This window comes from Magallana gigas, chromosome 2 (assembly GCF_963853765.1).
Source record: "Magallana gigas chromosome 2, xbMagGiga1.1, whole genome shotgun sequence".
In the NCBI taxonomy this organism is placed as follows: Eukaryota; Metazoa; Mollusca; class Bivalvia; order Ostreida; family Ostreidae; genus Magallana; species Magallana gigas.
Genome location: NC_088854.1, coordinates 39,749,693 through 39,774,965, shown reverse-complemented (window position 1 = coordinate 39,774,965; position 25,273 = coordinate 39,749,693). Strand labels below are relative to the sequence as shown.

General features: G+C 35.0%; 2 protein-coding genes across 6 annotated transcripts in view; one reads left to right on the top strand and one right to left on the bottom strand.

Annotated features, from left to right (window-relative positions):
- The window catches only part of LOC105331485 (protein diaphanous homolog 2), a 28,910-nt gene extending 13,425 nt beyond the window's left edge, over positions 1-15,485 (bottom strand). For 4 of the 5 annotated variants that reach the window (XM_011433706.4, XM_034444341.2, XM_011433704.4 and 1 more), the window contains exons 1-10: positions 15,162-15,485; positions 14,619-14,831; positions 4,357-4,455; positions 3,594-3,721; positions 3,125-3,193; positions 2,621-2,684; positions 2,235-2,368; positions 810-1,029; positions 414-532; positions 73-189 (exon numbers count right to left, since the gene is read on the bottom strand). In XM_011433706.4, the coding sequence (XP_011432008.3) occupies positions 73-189; positions 414-532; positions 810-1,029; positions 2,235-2,368; positions 2,621-2,684; positions 3,125-3,193; positions 3,594-3,721; positions 4,357-4,455; positions 14,619-14,831; positions 15,162-15,191 (1,193 nt within the window). In that variant the 5' untranslated portion in view covers positions 15,192-15,485. The remainder of the gene's footprint in view (positions 1-72; positions 190-413; positions 533-809; positions 1,030-2,234; positions 2,369-2,620; positions 2,685-3,124; positions 3,194-3,593; positions 3,722-4,356; positions 4,456-14,618; positions 14,832-15,161) is intronic. The other variant, XM_011433703.4, reaches the window with a different exon arrangement.
- A 172-nt stretch (positions 15,486-15,657) lies between these two features.
- Positions 15,658-23,196, top strand: LOC105331484 (tudor domain-containing protein 3). Its single transcript, XM_011433701.4, has 13 exons — positions 15,658-15,804; positions 15,931-16,015; positions 16,934-16,999; positions 17,462-17,622; positions 17,886-18,027; positions 18,339-18,447; positions 18,586-18,734; positions 19,064-19,265; positions 19,637-19,753; positions 19,911-20,830; positions 21,773-21,835; positions 21,939-22,061; positions 22,780-23,196. Exons 1-13 carry the CDS (start codon positions 15,770-15,772, stop codon positions 22,945-22,947), a joined length of 2,340 nt encoding a protein of 779 aa, XP_011432003.3. The 5' UTR covers positions 15,658-15,769; the 3' UTR covers positions 22,948-23,196.
- The last annotated feature ends 2,077 nt before the right edge of the window (positions 23,197-25,273 follow it).

The following is a 25,273-nucleotide window of genomic DNA, read 5'->3' as shown; positions in this document are numbered from 1 at the left end:
TAAAAAATATCTTTTATGGTAATTGTAAAAACATGATAGTTAAATGACCTCAAAAGTCTTGCTTGCACTGACCTTGAATACATATCGTCCCTGATACAGAGTAAGTGTTGAAGAATGGACAGGAAATAGGGTTCCGCTATCGTATCCTTCACAGAGTTGTGAATTAGAGTAAAACACTGCTGAGCATCTCTGGGAACGTTCAGGAATACAGTGTAACAATATCAACAGCGGAAATCAAACATATAAATATCAAATGTTTGTGCAACTCCACCCCTTAAAAACCCACATAAATCAGCTATATTTTTTATAAATATTTATATACAAGAAACTTGTGTACTATCCCAGCCCCTACAAAAACTTCATATAACAGGTATATTTTATATGAATATAAAAAGTTTGTGCGAAAAGGATACTCGAATTCGGCCCTGACATTGTCATAGCGATGTGAGAACTCTTCAAAATCCTCCTCCTGATGCTCACTGAAGATTTGTAGATGTGTCTGTAGTTCTTCATCCTCCTGACTCTTCAGTGACTGTAATCATCCCAGAGGTACCATTTCATTAACATAAAACTCCTGACTTGTTTGAAATGATTTTTTTTACTACAACAATTCCTTCCAAAACCCAGTGAACTACTGTAGAAGCAGGAATATTCGTTGAGAATTTAATTTCGTTATTTTTGTTGCCAGTATGAATCAACGAAAATATGTGCTTCTACAGTATATCCTTAACACTTGATCTATTTAGGGTTTTCTTTGGAAAAAAAAATTAAAATAAGATTTCTTTTTCATAAGAAGTAAGCTAACTTACTCCAATCAAATCAATCAGACCAGTTCTCATGAACTCGTTGCGTAGATGAAGTCGGAAGTCCAGATCATCGGGAGTGCTGACGATGGCGTTGACCAGCTGAATACAGGCCACCTGCATGGGCTGGTTATCCCTCATCCCCAGCCCCATAATGACCGGGATAAATCTGTCCCTCCCTCTGATCTCCCCACACACTGTGATACCCTCCAATGCTTTCTCATGCCTAGAAAAGAGAGAAGAAAACATCACTAATTAAATAATCCATCTCATATAGAATTTTACATGTAAATACATTAACACATCTATATGTACCTGCACATCATATGTTTTCATCCAAAACATGTTTGTTTTGGGGATTTTTCTTATCTTCTGAGAAATAATTAAAATCTGAATATTCCACTTTCTCTTCTAAGAGGAGGCTATATAGATAATGGTAACTTATAACTCCTCTTCATCCACATATATCCCAATTACAAATGATGTAACTCAATGTTGTTCTAAATCAATTTCAAATTATATTGCTGCAAATGCAGCATAAAATTTCTTCATTAACTTTCCTAGTCCTGCATAATTTAAATAGTGGTCATTTTGACCACAGATGTACGACAAGTCACTCTGTGTTAACTTAACAACAAAGTTTCAGCATTTTAACCTTTTACCATTCTCTGTTTCTTGAGTACTTCTTTAATTCTTTAATTAATTCACAGCTGGTTTCACAATCATGATAATTGTTTTTCTCATTTTAGAAGCCATGAGTAATACAAGTTATACGTCAACTAATTCATCAATAATATCAAAACAATTCCCTAATTTACTGGTAATGTCCTATGACTTTGAAGCAATTAACTCATTTACATGCATAAGCATGGATACTAAATTAACGTAAGACTATTTTCTACTTGGAAGTGATACAAGTACAGTAGGTGCACTCAACCATGTTGTAAATAAACTGATCACTTTTGTCTTGTATGATGACTCTTTCTACAGTCAGCTGGTTAACTTTATATCCCGAATCTTTTAAATTGCGGTCTTTTTTTTTAAATTACAAACTATGAAGGTTTTTGAGTGTAGAGCTGATACTTGACCTAATCTCAAAATAAATGACAACTTTACTAATTTGATCAAGGAAGATTTCAATCTGGAACTTAAGTATAAAGGGTTATTTTTGCCCCCTGTTATTTTTTCCCTTCTTCACTTGCAAACCTTTTTGCTCCGTTTTGAATTCGCCCAGACAAAGTTCAGTTTAAAGAGAGACAATATAAGAGTAATTCGTCCAGTCTAAAATTTGCCCACTGACAAGGGCGAAAGAAGCGATAATAAAACATGGGCGAATATTTCCCTGTGTACAGTAATAGTTACATAAAGATAAGTGATCCCTTGACTCTATCTTGTAATAGTAGGGCCCCAAGTTAACTGCAAAGACCTTACCCATCAGGAGGGACCAGACATATGGCAGCTAGAAGTCGAACAGCCTCCAACATGGTGGTGGGATCGGAGGGGTCCACTGTTCGGGAAAGGATGGTCAGGGCCTCGTCATGATTGATGATCTGCATCAGCCCAAACTGAAATACGCCAAAAGATGTATATGTAAATCTGAGCTAAATTGCCTCTGTAAAAGCATGGAGCTGATCTACATAATGTAAAAAGATATATTTAAAATGAAATAGAAACTTGTAAAAACCCCTCCCAAAAAACCAAAAGAAAAAAAACGAAACCCCCCCCCCAGCTTTTTTGTGAGAAAATCTTAATGATTCTGGTAATATGACGTTGGAATTTGAGTAACGTGAAATTGTAGACAAAGAATTGTGACTTACTTTGTTGTTCATGAAAGCTTTCAAACATCTGACACATTCATATGTACTCTTCCTTTCTGTTTTACTGTAAAAGCAACATGCAGGAATTGCAGCACATATAATTCTATAACACCCAAAACACATATTCAATGGGAATATAAATGATTTCATTTTTTTGTATCTTCAAAGATTCTGATCAGATACATGTGCATGTACATGTATAATGGGTGCAGTTGGGGAAAACTTCCCAAACAAAACATTTTTGAGCACAACTGGTCGCTCTAGGAAAAAATGTTGTGTTAAAAAAGACATGTACTTGTTAATGTATATGATGTCGACAGCAATGAAGGTTAAAAGTATAATCATAATGCATCAGCTATTTCCTTTCTTAATAAACAAATTCACAGCTAGAATTCATTTCAATACAAGGGAGAACGGCTGTGACTACAGAGGCAGATGCAGCAAGGTTGTTGATTTAAGCACTTCTAGAATCTTCAAATTCCATACAACAATATGTTTACTCACGAATCGCAGCAGTATGTTAAATTTCGGAGAATTCCATTCAAACCATCGAGACCAAAGTCGACAACCCAACTGCAAGCAACATAAAAAATTTTCAATATTAAATTTTTTTTTAAAAGAATTAACACATTGATTAGCTGATATGGTCTGGAATAATAGAGAAAAACAAATTCTGGTTGAGGAAAACAAGAGAAAATATTTGTATTTCATTAGAGACCAAGCTCTTTGGCAATAAAACTTGAACAAGCTCACTTTTGATCTTTGTCTCACTTTTATAATAGGAATACATATCAGAAAATGAGACTAAGAAAAAAAGGCAAGCTCCTAAAAATTCTATGTCCAAAGAGCCAGGTTCAGTGTCATATAACTCAGGCAAACTCGTTTTGAATCTTACTCACTTTTACAACATGCAGCATATGCATTTGAATAATGGCCAATAAAGAGTTTTTTGGGCTCTTGAGCTAGTACTCACCTGACAGGATTACTGGTCAGAGAAACTCGGAGGGATTCCAATACACGGAGACGCTTCTCCCCCTTCAGGTCCGCGTTACGGACCTCTGCCACAAAGTTCTGGGGAGTGTCAAGATCCCTTTGTTTAGCCTGAAATAAAGGGATCGAAATGAAACTGTTATCTTAACCTTTATACCAAATAGTAAAGAATACAGAAAATTTTTCTCAATTGCTTTTGGTAAATTTTTTTGTCCAGTTCAAACACCACTATATGACAAATACAATCAAAAGTTGGGGAAATAATATCATTAATCAGGAAGGTCTTATTAAATATCAGTGTTACTGTAAACCAACTTTTATTCGTATGTGAGAAATTTTTGTGAGGTTCCAAGAGTTGAGAATATTTCTCACTGTGGACCTGTATTTGTTATATAGTTGTAATACAAAAACAGGTGTGGATAAGGCTTGCTCACGAAAATTAATTGCAATGAGCCAGTTCATCTTGTGTAAATCGCAAAAAAAAGTTGTGAATAATAGTTGCTTTACAGTATTTATATTATCTACAAATACATGTATGTTCCAATGGTTCAATCATCAATTATAAATAGTCCTATTTTTTTTGCATGCAAACAGTCAATGCTTCTTCATTGATGCACACACAAAATTTGCTCTACTTTGTAAAAAGATGGGGGAAAAAAATATATCAATAAAAAGTTAATTGATTGTATGTTTAGGAAATAATGTCAATATAAGTCTCAAACAAGTAGTTCTGAGCAGGCTGCTACCTTTCCTGCGGTGACCTGCATAGTCAACATGTTCCTCTTCATGGGCATGTCCCAGGCTCGGAGGGGCGCCTTCTTCTCCTCCGTCAGATTCATGTCATCCTACAGAGCCAGAAGAAAACAATTTACAAATCTTGAACCATTCTTGTTCTTGAAATACTCTATGTATTACATATACATTTTTGCTATATTCAGCAGTATATTCTCACTATATTTCTGCTCTGTGATTAATTTTTCTGTTGTAGTGAGGTTTTTTCCGGTGGTGGGGATGAGTGGGGTGGGTGTGCACATTATGCATTGTATTTAAAGCTGCATGGTCCGATTTTTTTTGCTAATACATTATCAAATAATTTTCCATACAAACAAATTATCCTAGAAAGTTATAAACTTTCAAATATTTAAAACAGTAGAAATGATCATCTCTAAAAGTGAAGTAAAGTAAATAAAAATAATATCTTTATAGGCATACAAAAAAACAAACCAAAATGCATCATGGGAAGGTTTAAGGAGGGGAATTATTTGGTTTTATCTCCCAAATGTTTAGGTTTATTTAACCCCCATGTTTTGCATCAATTGAAAACAAAACAAACTTTAGAAATAATAGTGAACAAAACGTACACAGGTTTATATTTTTGATTTTCCAGAACATTACTCTTATTTTGACTCCATTAAAATTCTCAAAGTTCACACAAAATTGAACGTTTTCACTACTCTATGGGTTCATATAAGGAAACACATTTGCAAATGTAAATTTTTTATTTTGAAGCATCGATCATTTCATCACGTTTTCTTCACTTAATTTTCCTTTCATACACACCCATGGTGTTTGTCACAATAAAGTTTATCTATAGCTGTTTTTCCCACAAAATTCTTTTTTCAAAAGTAATTCTGAAATGTAACAGTTGATTGATATTATTATAAGACACCTGTGCAATATGAGGAGCAATTGTCATTTTATATATATACATATATATACATAATTATGTATATGTTTTTCTTGTAATAAATCTAACCATGAATTAGATCACAAATAAAACTATAGGATGAAATCTTGTAACCAATGGTAACATCTCTCTAGATAAAAGTACGACTAATTAATATTGAACGAGCTAATTTCTCTGGTTTTTTCGCCTGTTATTTGCGAATTTTTGGATGAGCTATATTGGCAGAATCAATGGTTTTAGGAAAACTTGTTTAATCTGGACAAAATCTTCTATTCATATACCAATGGATACAGATATTATTAACCCAATTCTAATGAAACAAAAAAATAAAATATTCTTTTTAACTTCCCTAATACAATCATGTTCACAATTATAATAATTATAATAATTCACAATTATAATACATGTAATACTAAATTTATGACAGGAAGAGATAGAAAGGATTAAAAATGTACACTCTACAAACCTATCATCTCAAACAATTCTATTGTACAGTTGATATATTTTATGACATTTTGATATTTTACAAATTTCAAATCATCCTACATCATGTACAAGCCAATGGAATATTAATATACATTATAAATACTATGATGCAGCTCACATTTCTATAATTTAAAGCAATTTGTCAGGTCATCCTTAAAAAAACGTTTGTTTGGAATTTAGTTTCTAGACCCAAGAAAAGGGAGGGAATTTTTTTTTTATATTTTTCAAACTTGTAGTTTAACAAGTTAAAAAATTGGTTAAAAAAAACCCTATATAGTATTAAAAAAGTTCTCTATTTTTTGCTAATAAAAGTTAATCAGCGGGGGGTATTTCAATGAGGCAGCCGGGAGGCAATTCCAAACGAAAGAATTTTATAATTACCATATTTTTTCTGATTCTGTTGAATACAATTTTGCAAATAAAAAATATATAAATGCAGCTGATATTACTTTTAACATGTTTAATTTTCGTGGATTAACTAACATTCAATCATTTAACTTTTTTCATGATTTTTACTAGTCGGATGCAGGGATGACTTTGAAATTGGGATTCTGTTTCAGGTAACTTTCATGGAATTTTCTATTTTGTAGGTCTTTTCATCAATCATTAAACTTCACTGAAATATCATATTTTACTACATATGTTCTCAATACAACTGTACAATAACTGGCACACTCTGTTTATTATAAACAAATGTTAATGATTCGAAAACACCATCGACCAATAAAGAAAACAAGCTAGCTAGTGGTAATGCACTCGGACAGATGGAGAGATCACTACTTAAGAATCAATCACATCTGTCCATATCCACAATAAAGACTCAATCAAGTATCGTGTCAGTATGACACATACTAGAAAAAAAGTCCCATGCTAGTTGTTGTGTAGTTCTCATGATGGTGAACCACAATGTCTTCAACTCAAGCACATATATATATATAGAGAGAGAGAGAGAGTACTGCATCAGGCATTCACGAGTTACATGTTGTGGTGTTAACATTTCACAACTACTCATCACCAGACTATTTTAACAAGGAACTATGCTATTTCCGGCCCCCTTGTGATCGTGTTACATTCATCATTGCTGCATGTTCATGTATGTCCAAGCCTAAGTGCTACAGAAAAACAACAAATATATGTATCTACCCATACAAAAAAAAATAAAAAATTGCTTACTCCACAATGAGGGTCATAAAATTACATTCATTTTCTGAAGCAAATTCATATTATTTAGAGAATAAAAGAAACACAAATTTTGTCAGATCCAAATACATGCATTTTTGATAAACATCTTAGAGTATAAGAAATAAAATTCCTATTGCTGAAAAAAAAATGCTCTGGTAAATTTCGTTTGTAAATATTATTCATTTTTGTAACAAGCGGCCACTGACACCAACTCTGTCCTATTTAATCTTACACACACACACACACACCTGCCAGAGTAGGCTTGACCTATGATGCAATAGGATTAAGAAGGCTACACCTTACACTACGGTGTGAAGAACTCAAATGATAATGAAAAAATTATCTTGTAAGATTTCTTAATAATAGATGATAAATAAATACAGACAAGAGTTTCTATCTCATGTACATGAAGAAAACAATTGGGGACCTCCCCTTACATATTGAAGTTATTTAGGCTTGAAGATTTCATTACAAGTGGTACTTGTAATGATTATATGTAAGAACAATAACTCTGTATGTAATGTATCTTTGGATTATTGCCCTTGATTAAAAGAGTCTGAAATGCATAGTGTGTTCCATGTGATGGGTCATTGACAATCGATATTAATCTATAGTAATCCAGTGCTTAAGGATACTACATTGGCGACGAGGATTGTGAATAGACTCTATGATTTAGAATGGCGCAGTTAATTACGACTGATTTAGGGGGAATTCCTACATTTGATTGTGATGGAGAACCGACTACGGTAGGGGTCAGATGGCAAAAATGGCGCAGAGCTTTTGAGTTATTTGTTATCGGTAAAGGGATAGAAAATGCGGCACAGAAGAGAGCATTATTATTGCATTGCGGAGGTATGAAGATGCAAGATATATATTTCACATTTCCCGCGGCTCGCGAACCTGATGGAGATGAGACGGTGTACGACATAGCTATGGAACAACTTGACAACTACTTCCGGCCTAGAGTAAACACACCATTCGAAAGGCATGGATTTCGTTTGATGACACAAGAACCGACAGAGAGTGTGGATCAGTTTGTGACTCGATTGAAACAGAAAGCGCAACATTGTAATTTTGACAATGCAGACGAACATATTAGGGATCAAGTCATCGAAAAATGCAAATCATCTCACTTACGTAGGAAATTACTGGAAAGAGGGGGTGATTTGACACTCGAGCAAACGTTAACTACAGCAAGGGCTTTTGAACAAAGTCAACAACAAGCTACCGGAATTGAAGGAGGAAGGAATTCAGAAGCTTTTGTGAATAAAGTAAGTGTACGAAAACACAAACCGAACTCCAGTATAACTTGTTATAGGTGTGGTCAAAGAGGACACATTAAGTCAGATCCAGCATGTCCAGCCATCGGTCAAAAATGTCTTAAATGCAACAAGCCTGATCACTTTGCTAAGTGCTGTAAATCATTTACACCAAAGACTCACAATTATAGTCACAAATATTCCGGACGCAGCAAACCGAAGCCACGAGTTAGACTGGTGGACACAACAGATCAGGAGGATTCTGATGAAGCTTATGCATTTACATTGTCTATGGATAACCCACAAGAAACACTTGAAACACTTACAGTCAATGGACCGTATCACCCAACCGTTACCACAAATATTGGTGGAGTAGAAGATATTGTGATGATTGTCGATTCTGGTGCTAGTTGTAACGTACTGGATCACTCCTTATGGGAGGAGTTAAAGAAGAAAAGAGTAAGATGTACGTCACAGCGATCTAGTAAAAAACTTTATCCGTATGGAAGTTCAAAACCACTGGACACCCTAGGAAGCTTTATGGCAGACATTTCAGTGGGAAATTCTTCAGTGAAAGCAGAGTTCATTGTGATTCAAGGTAAAGGACAGGCCCTGTTAGGACATAAAACAGCAACAGAGCTCGGAATTCTGAAGGTGGCACATGCAAATTTCCTGTCAGAAGCCAGTATATTTACCAAATATGAAAAGTACTTTAATGGTGTGGGAAAGTTAAAGAACTTTAAGTTGATGTTACATATAGATGAGAATGTTACCCCTGTAGCACAGCAAGTCAGGAGGATTCCGTTCGCTATGAGGGAGAAGGTTGAGGCAAAACTCAAGGAGTTACAGGACATGGATATCATTGAGCCAGTTGAGGGACCATCATCTTGGGTCAGCCCTATTGTTGTCACACCGAAGCAGTCTGGAGATATTCGTCTGTGCGTGGACATGAGGCAAGCTAATGAGGCCATTATTAGAGAGAGACATCCAATACCTACCATTGATGAGATCCTGCATGAGCTAAATGGGAGTTGTATTTTCAGCAAGTTAGACCTTAAGTGGGGTTTTCATCAATTGGAGCTAGCTGATGAATCTCGTGACATTACCACTTTTGTTACTCATATTGGACTGTTTCGCTACAAGAGACTTAGTTTTGGTGTCACGTCTGCACCTGAGATTTATCAGCACACCATTCAGCAGGCACTTCATGGATGTGACGGAGTGAGAAATATGTCGGACGACATTATTGTACATGCCAAAACAATGGAAGAGCACGACCGCAGATTGCTAGCTGTGATTGAGAAATTAGGCAGCAAGGGATTGACATTTAATAAGGAAAAATGTCAACTTCGTCTCCGAAAACTAGAGTTCATGGGACACGTCTTATCAGACAAAGGAATCGACCCGACCCGAGAGAAGGTGAAAGCTATAGTAGAAGCTAGACCACCAACAAACGCATCAGAAGTCAGAAGTTTCCTTGGATTGGTTACATATTGTGGAAAGTTCATTCCAAACCTCGCATCACTGTCAGAACCGTTGAGACTTTTGACGAGGAAAAACCAACCATTTACCTGGGGTCCTGAACAAGACAAAGCATTCCGAAAGCTGAAGACAAGTTTATCGAAAGCTGAGACTTTAGGATATTTTGATCCAAAAGCGAGAACTCAAGTGATAGCGGATGCCAGTCCTGTGGGGCTTGGTGCAGTGTTAGTACAGATACAACAGGGAGAGCCCCGTATTATTTGCTTTGCAAGCAAAAGTTTGACAGATGTTGAAAGAAGATACTCGCAGACCGAGAAAGAAGCCCTAGCACTGGTGTGGGCGTGTGAACGCTTTTACATGTATTTGTATGGCATCGAGTTTGATTTGCTGACAGACCATAAGCCTTTACAGTTCATTTACAGCAAGAAATCAAACCCGTGTGCACGCATTCAGCGATGGGTATTGAGACTCCAACCCTTTCAGTTCATAGTAAAGTATATTCCCGGACACAAAAATGTTGCTGATGTACTTTCTCGACTGTGTATATATAAATCTGATGCACCCTCACCAAGTGAAATATCAGAGGATTTTGTGAGATTCGTGGCTCTGCAAGCCGTACCAAGAACCTTGACGATTCAGGAGGTGGAGAAAGAGTCCGCTGGAGATCTTGAGTTACACCGAGTGAAGGAAGCCTTACTAACTGGAAATTGGACAGATTGTGAGGAAAGCTACGTATCCGTTAAAACTGAACTGTGCAGCATAGGAAAGGTGATCCTCAGAGGTACACGTATTGTGATTCCAACCAGTTTGAGGGAGAGAGTTTTAAGCGCTGCTCATGAGGGACACCAAGGAATCACTAAAACCAAACAACGACTGAGAGAGAAAGTATGGTGGCCAAAGATTGACAGTGATGCTGAACGTGTTTGCAAGAAATGTTACGCATGTCAAGTAGTAGGAGGTCCATCGTCACCTGAGCCGTTACGCCGTAAAGTGCTTCCAGATTATCCATGGCAAGCAACAGCAATTGATCTAATGGGACCGTTTCCAACAGGAGAATCAGTATTGGTGTATGTGGACTATTACAGCCGTTTCTTTGAAACTTTTATTTTGAAGAACACAGGATCAACCAAGATCATTGAATGTTTGGAGGAGATTTTTGCTCGATATGGTATTCCTGACACCCTGAGGAGTGACAATGGAGCCCAATTTCGTTCAGCAGAATTTGAAAAGTTTTTAGAGGAATACGGCATCAACCATGAAACATCCACACCTTATTGGCCACAAGCTAATGGAGAAGTCGAGCGACAGAACAAGACCTTACTCAAGGCTATCAGGACAGCTCATGTTGAGGGAAAGGATTGGAGAAAGGAGTTACCAAAATTTCTATCAGCTTATAGAAACACACCACATACAGTAACTGGAGTTGCACCAAACAAACTCATTTTCCGATATCCAGTGAAGACCAAGATTCCCAGTTTTCCAGAGAGAGATGAGGAAGATATCCGAGTTAAAGACTGGATAAAAAAGAAGAAAGAGAAAGAATATGCAGACAAGAGTAGAAACGCAAAATACAGCCAAGTACAAGTTGGAGACAGAGTGTTGGTTCAGCAGCCAAAAGAAAATAAACTTTCACCTGCCTTTGAGACAAAACCATATGAGGTCGTTGGACGTACAGGAAATGAAGTTTTGCTGAAGGCACCACATGGAGGTACATATCGCAGGAACGTAAAGCAAGTGAAAAATCTGGAGATTGACGGTAGCGTTCCACTTGATGATGCAGACGATGTGACTGACCTAGATCTTCCACAAAGTGAACTACCAGATGATGGGGACGACCTGGAGATCACTGACATGGACGATGACCAGAAGATTGAGACAGACCGTGGAGACTCTGTGCGTACAAGACCAGTTCGGCAACACAAGTTACCGGATCGGTTCAAAGACTTTGTTTTGACATAAAGTGAAAATTTTATGGACTGTTTAAAAAGTTTTGACGCAACTCATTTCAGTGAATTTTATCTTGATTTTGGACTTTAAAGTTAAAACTCATTTCAGTTTAAATTTCAAATAAATTTGAATTATGTTTAAATTTAAGAAAAGGAGGAATGTAATGATTATATGTAAGAACAATAACTCTGTATGTAATGTATCTTTGGATTATTGCCCTTGATTAAAAGAGTCTGAAATGCATAGTGTGTTCCATGTGATGGGTCATTGACAATCGATATTAATCTATAGTAATCCAGTGCTTAAGGATACTACAGTACTTAATCCCATGTTTTACATTTAATATCACAGTATCATATCATGATGAGATTTATTACATGTCTGCAACCCTCCATCCCCCCTCCCATCCCCCTTGATGTTTACGACCTAATAATAGCAAGGTCATGCTTGACAGATTCTTGTCAGTCATTTGTAGACTTGGAGCTTATCTCCAACAGAGGCGGAAAATAATCATCACACAAGAAAAACATGTTCCTAAGTTCCGTCTAGCTCCCAATTTTTTTGTTCTACTAGTGAAGGCAGAGCAAGAAACTAATGAATCGGGTTGTTGTCTCCAAAATAAATGGATTTTTATGGATAAATTCCCAATAAATGCTTTTAAAATTAAAGGCGTACATATGCCTGGAAGGCGGATTTTTAGACCCTGAAAAACTCATCCATCAAGCGGTGAACCTGTGCCAAATAAATTGTTATATCCTCTGTGTTTGCAATCTAAACCTCTTGAAAGGATTTCATTCTTATCAAGTAAATAGCTTATTTCGGCTACTATAACCTGATTTCCCATATCATCAAAACAGACTCTCATTGGGAAAAAAAAACAACCCTGTGATAAATTCCAGTATCAATTTGAAATGATAACAGTAGGCTAATTAATATTACCCATGGCTAATATTTTGACAATAAAGATATAGTACAATGTATAATTAAAATTTATCTTAATTAATAACACCTAAAATGCTTGCCTCACTGAATCATTACAAATGACTAAAAGAATTAACATAACTTGATATCGGTAAGAGATTTACAAAAGACCAGACTGCAGTAAGGAAATTAAAAAAGATTACTTGTTTAAATGTTTACATAATGACTCAGGATCCCTTTAATATTGTTGCGTCAAAAGTAAACTTTTAAAAGGCAAGAATAAGACATCTATTATTTGGGTGTACTGGTAGTTGAATTATTCAGTTCAATGTAGTGCATGTATGTATACACGTGTATTGGACATACGGGAATATTTCACACAATAAACAAACAAGGCCGCTTGAAACTATTCTAAGTATTTCCTTCACTGATAAAAGCCATCATAAAAGGACACTGTTACCTAATGCATGTGCTTTTATGCATATTTTCTGACAATAAAAGGGATCAAATTACAGAAACGTTATAAGAGCTTTCACACACCTGGATAAGATAACTATGGACATAGAGCTTGCCCTTTATCCAAACAATATTAAACAACAAAATCATAATAATAACTACGATGCATATAAATATGTAAATCAAATCCCAGTAATATATTCAAAAACACAGTGCAACGCTGAACACCCTGCAGAGTTTATCATAAAAACACAAAATTTTACACGAAGCCTGTTCCCCCTTCGGTGGCAACATTTGTGATGTTTAGGAACATTGGCCTCAGGAGCTACATAATAGAAATAATCCCTCTATTGATTGCCGAGCTTAGCATTACATAGAGTGATTTTCAATTGTTGACTTTAGTCATCAGCCTAACACTGAATCATTTACTGTCCTCTACTGGAGCTAATCATCATTGATTTTCTTACTGAATCACAAAAATGTCATGTTATTATGCTTTTAACATTGATCTCATAGGAAAAAAAGGATGCTTTAATGTCTCACATGGCATATATGACAAAATGTCATATTTCAAATGTATAATTTAATAATGACAAAGAAAAGCTGTCACCTCTATACAAATGATATAATTTTCTTTCTTTTAAAAAACATTTTCAGTTAAACGGTGTACATATGTACAATGGCTGTATCCATTCCTGACTTTGAAAAAAAAAAGAAATAATCATTCATAAACCAAAAAATTGTGATAAAATTTCTACTACATGATCTTTGATTCATCTCTATCATCTAAGTGTTAATTTCCTATAATATTAAAGTGTATGTTTTTTCCATCATTAATTCAATGTAGATTAATGTCTAACAAGGGGAAGTTTGAATATTTGAGAGGAAATGGTAACTATCCAAAATCATGGAAACTCATCTGCATCCAACTCCAAAATAGATCTTCAATTACTTACTCATTTCAAGTGTAAATTGCAAGTTTAACACATGGTCTACCAATATTTCATACAAAATATGAAAGACACTTGAATTAGCTATGCAGGAACAATATATACTCTCTTGCTAAAATACTTACTCATACTCATGATACTGATAAAAATTTAAGGTTTTGAGGAAATAACACAAGAAATTCTCAGAGCTAAAATTTTAAAAGTATACAGTGTCCATTAGAAGTTGTCTATCCAGCAATATCTATAATGGTAGTATGGTACAAAGCAACTGAAAATATAGTTTGCAAGGGACTTGAAAGCAAGGGACATAATAATTAAATGATATCTTATACCCTTGCCAACAGGCCCTTAATGCTCACTGATCATATGTATTTTCAAATCCAATAATCCCTTTAACGAAGAGCCATGGAACTTACACATATATATGCATAATACAACCATACCACTATTAAACCTTTAAGAGCAATGACCTATAGATATAATGCAGCAAATAACTGTTGAATTTTAATAACTTAGAAAGCTGACAATTAAGTTCAATATTTGAAATAAAGAAGAAGAGTTTTTCCCATACCGGCCATTTTTAACGATAAAGCTGACATGTAAAAGTGTTGTGCTTTTCAAGATTTTAATATACACACCAGCAGTTGCTCGAATCTCTCCAAAACTTCACTGTCAGACAGATTTTTAATGTTGTCCTGTGGAGTAGGACCAAAACCATACTGTGTTCCATTGCTGGGGTCCGAATCCCCAGAAGATGGGAGGCGATTGGACCAGGTAGCTGCTTTGACATCTTTGGCCTTTGACGATTTGTCTTTTCCAATTCTCACTGTATTCCGCACAACCTTGTCCAACTAAGAAAATATTATTTTTGAAAACTAAACATATTACCTCATGTCCAAGTATCATACATTCAAGTAGCAATTTCCTTTACTAAAGTGAAAGTTTTCAAATTCTAGGAATTTCAAAGCCAAGAATAAACAGTATCATAAACATAGCCATAAAAAATCAACTGTAAAAATATTTCAATACATATTGTCATGTATTCACAAAATACATATTTCATGTACAGTATTTTATAGTCAACAATTGCTTCTGTTTTGCTTAATTTGCAGTCAACATGGCTAAACGATCTCTTTAAATCTTATAATTTAGAACTCATTTATGACATTCGTTCTACTTACAAAACTGTTTCTTTTATCCTTTTTTTCCATTGTTCTTGTAAGGTCGGGTTTCAAAGTGAAGCAAAGCTTTGATTCATTGTTACGGATCTCACAACTCAGCTCACCACACCATGTACAAATGAATGAATATTTTTTTAAAATCTAAACATTTTACACCACTACTGGCAGCCCATAACAAACGAAAGTATATTCCTTTAAAAAGTATCCATCAACTATATACATATTAAAATAACTCCTGTCATTGATAAACAAACGAATGTGCTTATTACGACACCACCTTCAATTTGGTTCTTCCGCCATGACTATTTACACTTTAAAATTGATCAGCCAATCGTAAACGGGTGTTGTGTAAAAGAAGGAAATGCCCGGTTATTTTGTTGTTCAAAACAAAAATGGATTTTAAATGTTTTTGGTTGAATCTGGTATTTTTCTTCCAAGTTAATTGAACGTTTGATACATTAACGTTTGTTAATAAATACTTTATAGCTTTTTCCCAATTTTTCATACTTGAATACAGATAACCACGTTTTACCCTTAACTTCATCTACACGTGAAGTAAAAGTGGAAAAAATGACAGAAGCTTGAATTTTTTCTTGATTTTTAATAAGATGGCAATAAATGCAAAACTTAAAGAGGCTGGCTGGTAAGCTGAGTAGAAAAAAGGGGGAAAAGATACATGTGCATTGTTCAAAATTCTGATAAAGTGTGAATGTTTTATTTTTATGATCATGTAAACATTTCTCGAATTCTCTATCGTATTCCATAAAAGGTATTTGACTCCCAATGGCATTGAGGAATGCAGACCAGATTCAGATAGTGTGAATGTCAACAAGATCATAGAGGTCGCAAAAGATGTATGTACTAATTTATTTTAATGTCTTTTTTATGTGGAGTCCAAAAAGTAGCAATATTTTAAACTGAGCCAAACACTTTTTTTTATTTTTTACCTATTATAATGTTAATTAAGGCATGTTTATACTCTGTCCACAGTTTCTGATTCCACCACTTTCTGCGTAATATCTCAATATTTGTGTCAATAATAATAAATACCTTTGCGCCCAAACTATACATCCATTCACTAGAATGAAAAAGGTCCAGATCTATTTGAAACCCCTTCTACTGCTTCAGGTTTCAATACACAACCAAAAACAAAGAGTCTACATGGATTTAGCTTTGCAAAAGACATGCATAAGCGTTTCCCAGATGATAGCATTAAAAAAATGGTCTAAAGTGTCCAGAGCACTTCCAAATGGAGAAAAGATGTAAAATTTTCCATTGTGAATCTCAGTACAATGTTTGTTTTTGTTCATGTAAAATTCTTCCATTTCTTGGATTTTTTCCTTTTTATCAAATGGAATTTCTTTGACAGGTACTTACATGTATGTTTAATTTTTATTAAAATGGAAGCAATCATTGGGACAGACTAAAGTAGAACATACAATTGTCAATAGTTTACAATGTATTTAGGTTTTCATGAGTGCAGAGCTTTGAGTCTTGACAGTCGTCACATTGCTACTTTTGAGCCCTCTGACACTTATGCCTGTCTTTTAAAACTTGGATCTATAAATTAGAATTGTATGGTTTCCTGTGCAAAATTCTTAGAGATTTGTACAATATTATAGTTTGGATTAGCTACTAGAGTACTGAAACCTGCAAATAATACCATTAATTCAAAAATTAAAATTAATCAATATGTCAATCTAATCTATCTGCTCCTCAGTGATGATCTATCAATAATGTCGTACAGAGTCATTTGAAACCTTTTTTTGTAGACTGATTTAAAGGACATAGGAGACAAATGGTTGCCTGACGATGTCAACAAAGGAAAATGTGAATATGTAAGTTCACATTTTCAAGAATAACTTCAGAGTCCTCCATCATTTGAAATCTCACTGTAGCAAAAAGTGCATGAACACAGTTTTCACAAATCATTGACATTTATCACAGAGACAAACAGCTAGAAACATAAAGAAGTAAAATCCTTCTCCGTGCCATTAAGGCACAAAGGGCTGATGCTTATTCCCGGTTTCTCTGGTGCTAAGCAGATGAGAGTCATTGGCTCCCTCTGGATAGGACACCGTTAACCCCCAGCATAAGCTGGTACCCAATTTCAGCTGGGTGGACTAAGACAATATAGATTAAGTGCCTTGTCTAAGTGCACAACACACAACATCAAAAATTTCATTGTAGACATATTTCCTTATCGATCAGACTCAGATGTAGCATATAATGATAAAGGTGATTAAAAAATTTTCATCCATTATATGTAAAATTTTTAAATTTTTTGGTTCACAAACTAGGTCCAAGGTCCTGGGGTCCTTCAGATTCAGAAGATTCGCAATGTAACAGCTCCAAAAGACAACGAGGAGTCCAATTATGCCCCGCGCATGTTGAAGCTAGTTTTGACTGATGGTCAGCTAACCTGCAATGCCTTAGAAATGGAAAAGTTGGAACGGATCGGGTAAACAGATAATGGGTCATATAAAGTAGTCTGATGATAACATGCATTCTGTGTTAGTACTATCAATACACCAGTATATCTTTTTATGAAGATTATGATATTTTTAAAACAAGTGATTATAGTAGTGAGAACCCAGTAGTTAAGAGTAAAATGTTAGAAATAACAGTTTTATGTAAAGTTGTACAGAAAAATTTATATGTTTTCAATACTTTGTTTATCACAATTTTAAAATATTTATTTTTTTAAATCCATTTTTCCTTTAGCCTTGACACATGTCCTGGAAGCAAAATATATTTGAAAGGGAAAGTGGAAGTAGAGCATGGGTTCCTTAAGCTGTACAACAGAAATGTGAACTTTGTAGGGGGGAGAGTGGACAAAATTGCTGATAACTGGGAATTGAGAAAGGTTTGTGCGATTGAGAATAAAACACATAAGATGTTAATTGTAGAACTAGAATTTATCTTTTTTTTGGGGGGGGGGGGGGGTGTGTGTGAAAATTTAATGATTTGCCATGGAAAGGGGTTTTGTGTGCATGAATTTAATTTTCTATTTTGTTAAAATAACTATAATTACCAAAGGACTATTTGATTTTGTTAGAGAGTTTTATACGTTATTTGATATAAAGTATGCTATAATTCACAATTAATATTTTTCCTCGTACTTTAAAATTATAATGAGCACGCTTTTGTTTGACTTTTGTCTTATTCTCTCTTCAGAAATTGTCACGGCAAGTGCGATTGTTCATTGGTTCTGAGGGAGGACCTCCAGCTTTCACTCCATTCGGGCAGAAGACAAATGATAAAAAGCCCCCTGCTATAAAAAAGGGTGAATACTTCAATAGTCTTTACAAATGGGAAAACCTGTAGGGCAGTAATGTATTATCAATTTACAGTATGCTATGAAAATCTGAAATTTGAACAACAGTGTGCTGTGCCATCTTTTAAAATTCTTATGTTTTATCAGAGACCCAAAACTTCAAGTCATTGGAAACTCAACAAAAAGAAAAGAAAGCAGAGGATGATGAATTTGAACAACAGAGAAAGGCAATCATTGCTGAAGCTCTTCAAGCTAAAGAAGAGGGAAAATCTCTTAACTTTGGAGGACAGAAACAGGTGAGTGATTTTGACCAAACTGTTGAAATCCCTTGTTGTTACACAAACAACCACAATATTAACCTCTTCCTTCAAACAACTGTGTGTTTTTTTTGGGTGCCCAGGAACAATTCTATGTAGAATTTTTGGTTTGGAATTTTCTTGTTGATTTTTATATACTGAAGTCGAACACTATTGACATTTTTATCCATTATTAAATTACAATCTGGCATAACATGTATCTGGAAATAAATACAATTACAAGAAGATGAATGTACATCTTAGCATTGCCATAGACTCATAGTGATACTCTTACATGTAGCATTCTTCACTGTTTGACTGTATTACAGGTTGGCCAGGATAAAGACATTGCCAGAATAGTAGAAATGGGGTTTTCTGCTTCTCAAGCTAGCAGTGCATTACAACAGAGCAATGGAGATGTCAATCAAGCAATAAATGCATTGCTGAGCAATGATGGAGACCTAAGGAGGGAGCAAGGGGGAAATGTAAGGGGGCGAGATATCCCAACCCGGGACAACAGGAGAGAAAGAGGTCTGTTACATTTGGAAATTGAGATCATACAATTTATATTTTGGGCGAAAAAATCATAAGTTTCTCAGGACAAGTATTTAAAAAATATAATTATAGTTTTGTAGACAGGCATTTTATTTACATTTTTTCCGGAAGATGTGTAAAGGGAAATAACTCAATTTTCAATATTGAGTTATTCCCCTTTTAATATAGGTACATGTAGCATTTAGCCTGATGAAGTGGTGCCTGAGAAACAAAAATTTATTTTTATTGGCCTTTTGTTCAGTCTTGAAGGATATAACATTTTACAGTCTGTAAGTTGAACTTTAAGTTATGGTTGTGTTTAAGAGAGAGAACTATTAAACTGAATGTTGTCTTCTTTTTTTCTTCAGGCGGAAGAGGTCAAAGAGGCAGAGATAATGGAGAGGAGGAGGATGCAGCAAAACAGAGGCCTTCAGGACCGGCAACTCTTTTTGATTTCTTAGAAACCAAAATCAAACCTGAAAAAGGTTAAGAGTTTAACACAAAATAATTGAAGATTGAGATTTGTTAGACCATTTTATATCTCTTACATTGAATTAACTGTAAATCAGGAATTGTTTTCATAAATTTTTGAGAAAATTTATGTAATGGAATGTCAAAATGTTTGGATTATGTTATTTGTAGACTCAAAAGAGAAATCGAGGAATAATCCACCATTACAAAGTTATGATAATGCAAGTAATAGATCTGGTGATAGCAGGACTTACGATAACAGAAGAGAACCTCCCAACAAATATCAGGATCGTCCTCCAAGAAACGAAAGAAGTGACAATAGGTATAATGACAGGAGGTCAGACTATAAACAGAACGACCAACCGGAGAGGAATTATAACAGGCAAAAATATGATTCAGAAAGGACTAACAGAAACAACGACAGAGGGAGGTACTCTAATGAGAATAAAAGGGAGCAGGAATCTTATGCTGAGAAATCTGACAGGTACGAGGCAGACAAGAGGAAAGACAGAGGACAACAGAAAGCTCAAGGAGACAGAAGAGGAAACAGTGAAAGAGGGGGTTATAATGAAAGAGGAGGATATAATGAAAAAGGATATAATGAAAGAGGATACAATGAAAAAGGATATAATGAAAGAGGATACAATGAAAAAGGATATAATGACAGAGGATACAATGAAAGAGGATACAATGACAGAGGATACAATGACAGAGGATACAATGAAAGAGGATACAATGAAAGAGGAGGGAGAGAGAACAAGACTCCAAGGGGAGATAACTCAGACCTATCAAATAGTGCTGGAAACAGGCCGAAAACTGGGTATCAAGACAGGAGGACGGGAAACCAACAGGACTACCAACAAAACAGACCTAAGTCAGAAACGTCTGGGCGTGATGCAAGGCAGAAATCGTCGTATGGTAATCGGAATTCTTCACAGAATCAGCCTCCAGCCCAGGAGGATTTTGACTCCGGAAATCAGTTTAACAGCAACCAGTTTTTTCAGTCTGCACAATCAGTGCCCCAGTTTAACCCTGATGTACCCCCTCCCCCACTTCTTCAGCAATACAACAACTTCGTGCCAAATCAAGGGGTAGCTTTCTCATTGTAAATTTTATGTCTTGTGTACGTTGGCTGTGAGAGAGGTACTTTAACAATAAACATACTTAATTTAATTACTGTAGATTCCTTAAAAAACGCGAGGAATTAATATCTGCGTAAAATCGCAAGAAGCGCATCTCACAAATTTTAAAATCTCATTTATTTTTTGGACATATGTAAACTACATGAAACTATGGTAAAAATTTGGCATTCGCGATTTTATTTTCTCGCACTTTGATAGAAATTGATTGAATCGCGTACTTGCATAAAATAAGGAATCTACAGTAGTGTTTCAGCACTTCTCACACTTCTAATTCTGCCAATTCAAGTGAATTGTAATAAGAATACACATGTATTTATGATCCAGATGGGCTAAATTATTATTTATCTAATCAGTTGTTGAAGAGCATTGTCCTAAATTTTGGACTATTGCCATAACTTGTGTTAGTAGTGTTCTTGCTTACTCTATGCAAAAATTGTAACAGGATTAAATAATAGTTATTCGTAACTGTCATATGTAACTAGCATGTATTTATTAGATAGCATTTACATTGTTTTAATTTATGTTAATTTCATGACTCATTTGCTTGAAAAGATAACTAGAAAATTTCATATTCGAGTAGGAACATGATATCCATCTTCAATGCTAGAACATTTACTTTAAGTTACATACTGTAAATTCCTAATTAAACGCGAGGAATTAATATCCGCGTAAAATCGCGAGAAGCATCCTTCGTGGATTTTAAAATCTCGCCATTATTTTCTTAGATTTGAAAACTAAAAGAATATACGAGAAAAGTTCAACGTTCGCGATTTTATATTCTCGCGATTTGATACAATCCAGCAGGATCGCGGAATTAAGTACTCGCGTAATATAAGGAATTTACAGTATATGACAAATGTAGTCTGCATGGTTCTCTCTCATTCTTTTCAGGCTTATAATGCAACATGGAAAAGGGGAGACCGATGTATGGCCAAGTACTGGGAAGACAACAAGGTAAGAATCTTCGTCACAAAATACTAATAATCCATTGAAGAAGTGTATAAACTAGTACATATCATTATCATGGTAATTAAATGAAGTACATATTTTGTTCTAGTTCTATTCTGCTGTTGTGGAAAACATTGATCCCCGCTATCCCACTGTGGTTGTGCACTTCTTAGAGTACGGCAATTCAGAGGAGGTCAGTCTGAGCGATGTTCGCCCGGATCCACAGTTCATGGTAGGTCTTAGGTTACACCACTGTGTGGCTGTGTTTCATTACAGCCAGATCCACAGTTCATGGTAGGTCCTATGTTATACATGTACACCCTACATGTGTAGTGTGTATTTCCACCTAGATCCACAGTTAATGGTAGATGATATGTTATACCCCCTACATGTATAGTGTGTATTTCCACCTAGATCTACAGTTCATTGGAGGTCCTGTGTTATTCCACCTATTGTGTCAATTCTCTGCTACTGCTAGACCCACAGTTCATGATAGGTCCTGTATGAATCTGACCACCATAAAGCCAGTCCTCTATTAGTGTAAACTGAGGTCTGGACGAGGTCTGGCTTTAGTCAGATTTATCCTGTGTTGCACCACCTCTAGTGTCTTTTCCAGAGAAAGGCATAAACTATAGTTGCTTTACCTCTGTTGATCAGTCTGTATTTGGTCTGTAGATAAAGACCATTGGTTGTCAGACCCCTAGAGCCAGTTACATGTACATGTACCTTTGACCTCAAAATTGATAATCATACTGTTTGATATCCATTGATCCACTACACAGTGTTAGTCCAAAGCAGAAAAGATTAGTGAATATTAATATTAAATTGATATTAAATAATAATTAATATAATAATAATTAATTAATATAAATTAACATTAATATTAAAAAGGTAATTTATTTAGATAATGACATTTGTAATATAACAGGTAGGGGATTTTTTTTCTCCAGGGATCAATGGGCAATCAGGGATCCTCTTCACTACCTCAACAAAAGTATCCCCCCAGGTCAGGGGAGGATTCCAAAGTCCGATCCAGGGAATTCCGACGCCAGCGGCCGGATCAGGGCGACAAGCAGCAGAAGTTATACCAGCCTCCGAACCATCAGCCAATGTACTGAAGAATTCTATGTAATATGATTAATTTCTGTACAATGAAATGGTATTTGTTAAGAACCAGAGCAGACTGAATTGTGTCACAATGCACTGTAGAATAGGGTTGATTATTACAATTTTTTTGTATAAATTAACAATAGCTGTGAGAAAAATATTACCTTTTGTATGTGCAATTTTAAGAAATGTTACTTGTACAAAACTAAGTTTGATATGGTAAAACCATTTGAGGAAATAAACCCTTTTCAAATACTGACTAATGAGGACTGAATTTGATTTCAAAATTATATGTATATGTTATTTACATGTAATATCTGTGTATGATTAATTGGAGATGGCCAAGAGTTAATCTTGCATATATCCCAAAATGACTCCAATCAGAATTTTAACTTTTCAATTACAGTACTCAGATATTAAATAAATGTACTTATTCAAAATTGACCAAGATACTCTAAACAGTTGCTTTGGCAGATTGTTAGAAGATGTATGCATAACAGGTCCATGGTTTAGAAATTTAAACACGAGTCAAAGTTGAATGGTGAATTGGAAAAACAAGGTTTAACTACCAGTTAAGAATATTCTAATACACACAGGTTTGAGTTAACAATGAAATATGATTGTGGAAGGAATAAGTTTCTTAACTTTGGTTAAAATATATTATAACGGTTTATGTGGACTTGGGTAACTGCAAGAAAAGGAATAATGAACCCAACATCATTGGAAATGTCAAGGTCTAAAATAATGACATAATTGAGTCACTTTTACCAATACCTTTGTTTGAAGTTTCATACAGTTATCTTGAACACATTCTTTAAAAGGAAAGACAACTAAAATTGAGTGTGTTAAAGGTCAGGACAAGGATGAAACATTTTGATTGCAATTTTTACTCGTTTGTATCTTGAATAGTGTTATTTAAACTGCAAGATACGGAATGAGCGTCTTTGATAATGTCAGTGTTATGATAAAGGTCATAGTCAGATAATCAAAACCGTAAAGTTTCAATTGAACTCAGCCATACATATCTTTGTTTGAATCTCTACAAGTATATCTTGAACAGTGTGAACCAATGTTCAATGCAAATTACGGAAAAACAATGTCAAGGTCATAGGAAAAGTCAAGGTCAGAAAATTATAACTCAAACATATCAACCATAAATATCTTTGTCCTCGAATTTAGACATACCATGTATAACACTGTTACAGCATCTTTTTAATTTAAGCTTAACTCAAGATATAGATTGTAGTCAAGATCACAGGGAAATAAAGCAAGCTCACAAGTAATACCATCCCCTTCCACTAAAATTAAAGTATTTCTCTGTTTGAAAGTAATGAATGCACCACTTTTCCTTTTGTGACTTAGAACTTGCAAAATGACCAAAACTCAAGGCCATGACATATTTTCAGGTCATAAGCAGTCTTTGTGTGAAGTAGGAAGCTTCTAATAATTTTCCATTACAAGATAAGGCCTAGACAGGAATTATTCATTTTTCTTACAATGACCTTGAACTTGCAAAAATGACCTTAAGTTTAGATCATGACACACCCATAAGCAATCTTTGTGTGAAGTAGGATCTTCATAATAATTGTTTCTCCATTAGAATATATAGAGTGGATGCAAATTATGAACATTTGCTTCCAGTGTCCATAAACTTACCCAATTGCAAATAACCTGCAAAGTGATTTTGAAATTTATGGGACTGAGAAAAAATACAATGGGGCGGGCCATTTTTTAAATTGACTACTGTAGATTCATAATTAAAGGCAAGGAACTAATATCCGCGTAAAATCGCAAGAATTAAGCACTCTTCGCGGATTGAAAAATCTCGCCATTATTTTTGTTACAGTTGAGAACAATAAGAAATAAGGATAAAAGTTCAGCGTTCGCAATTTTATATTCTCGCAATTTGATACAAAACAGCGGGATCACGGAATTAAGTACTCGCAAAATATAAGGAATTTACAGTATTAGCTTACGATAATACATCACATGCATCATTGACAATAAAATTTATGTAATTAAGCCTTAACAAAAATGTAGCTAGGATTTAAATGGTGTTTCGATCATACCATTCTTAACTCCTCAGACAATTCCATTGAAGATTACAAAAAATGCAGACTATGATAAAATCACACATTATAAAATATTGTGTTTGCATGTTTTACAATTTAAGTGCGTGATGCGGCACTTGGCACAGTGACCATATGTGCACCATATATGCCTTCCCAGGTCTTGTAGACCAGACATGAATTATGCACTTTTTTTTCAGTGACCTTGAAATTGCATAAATGACCTTGGGTCAAGATCACAACTCACCCTCAGGTCATAAGCAATCTT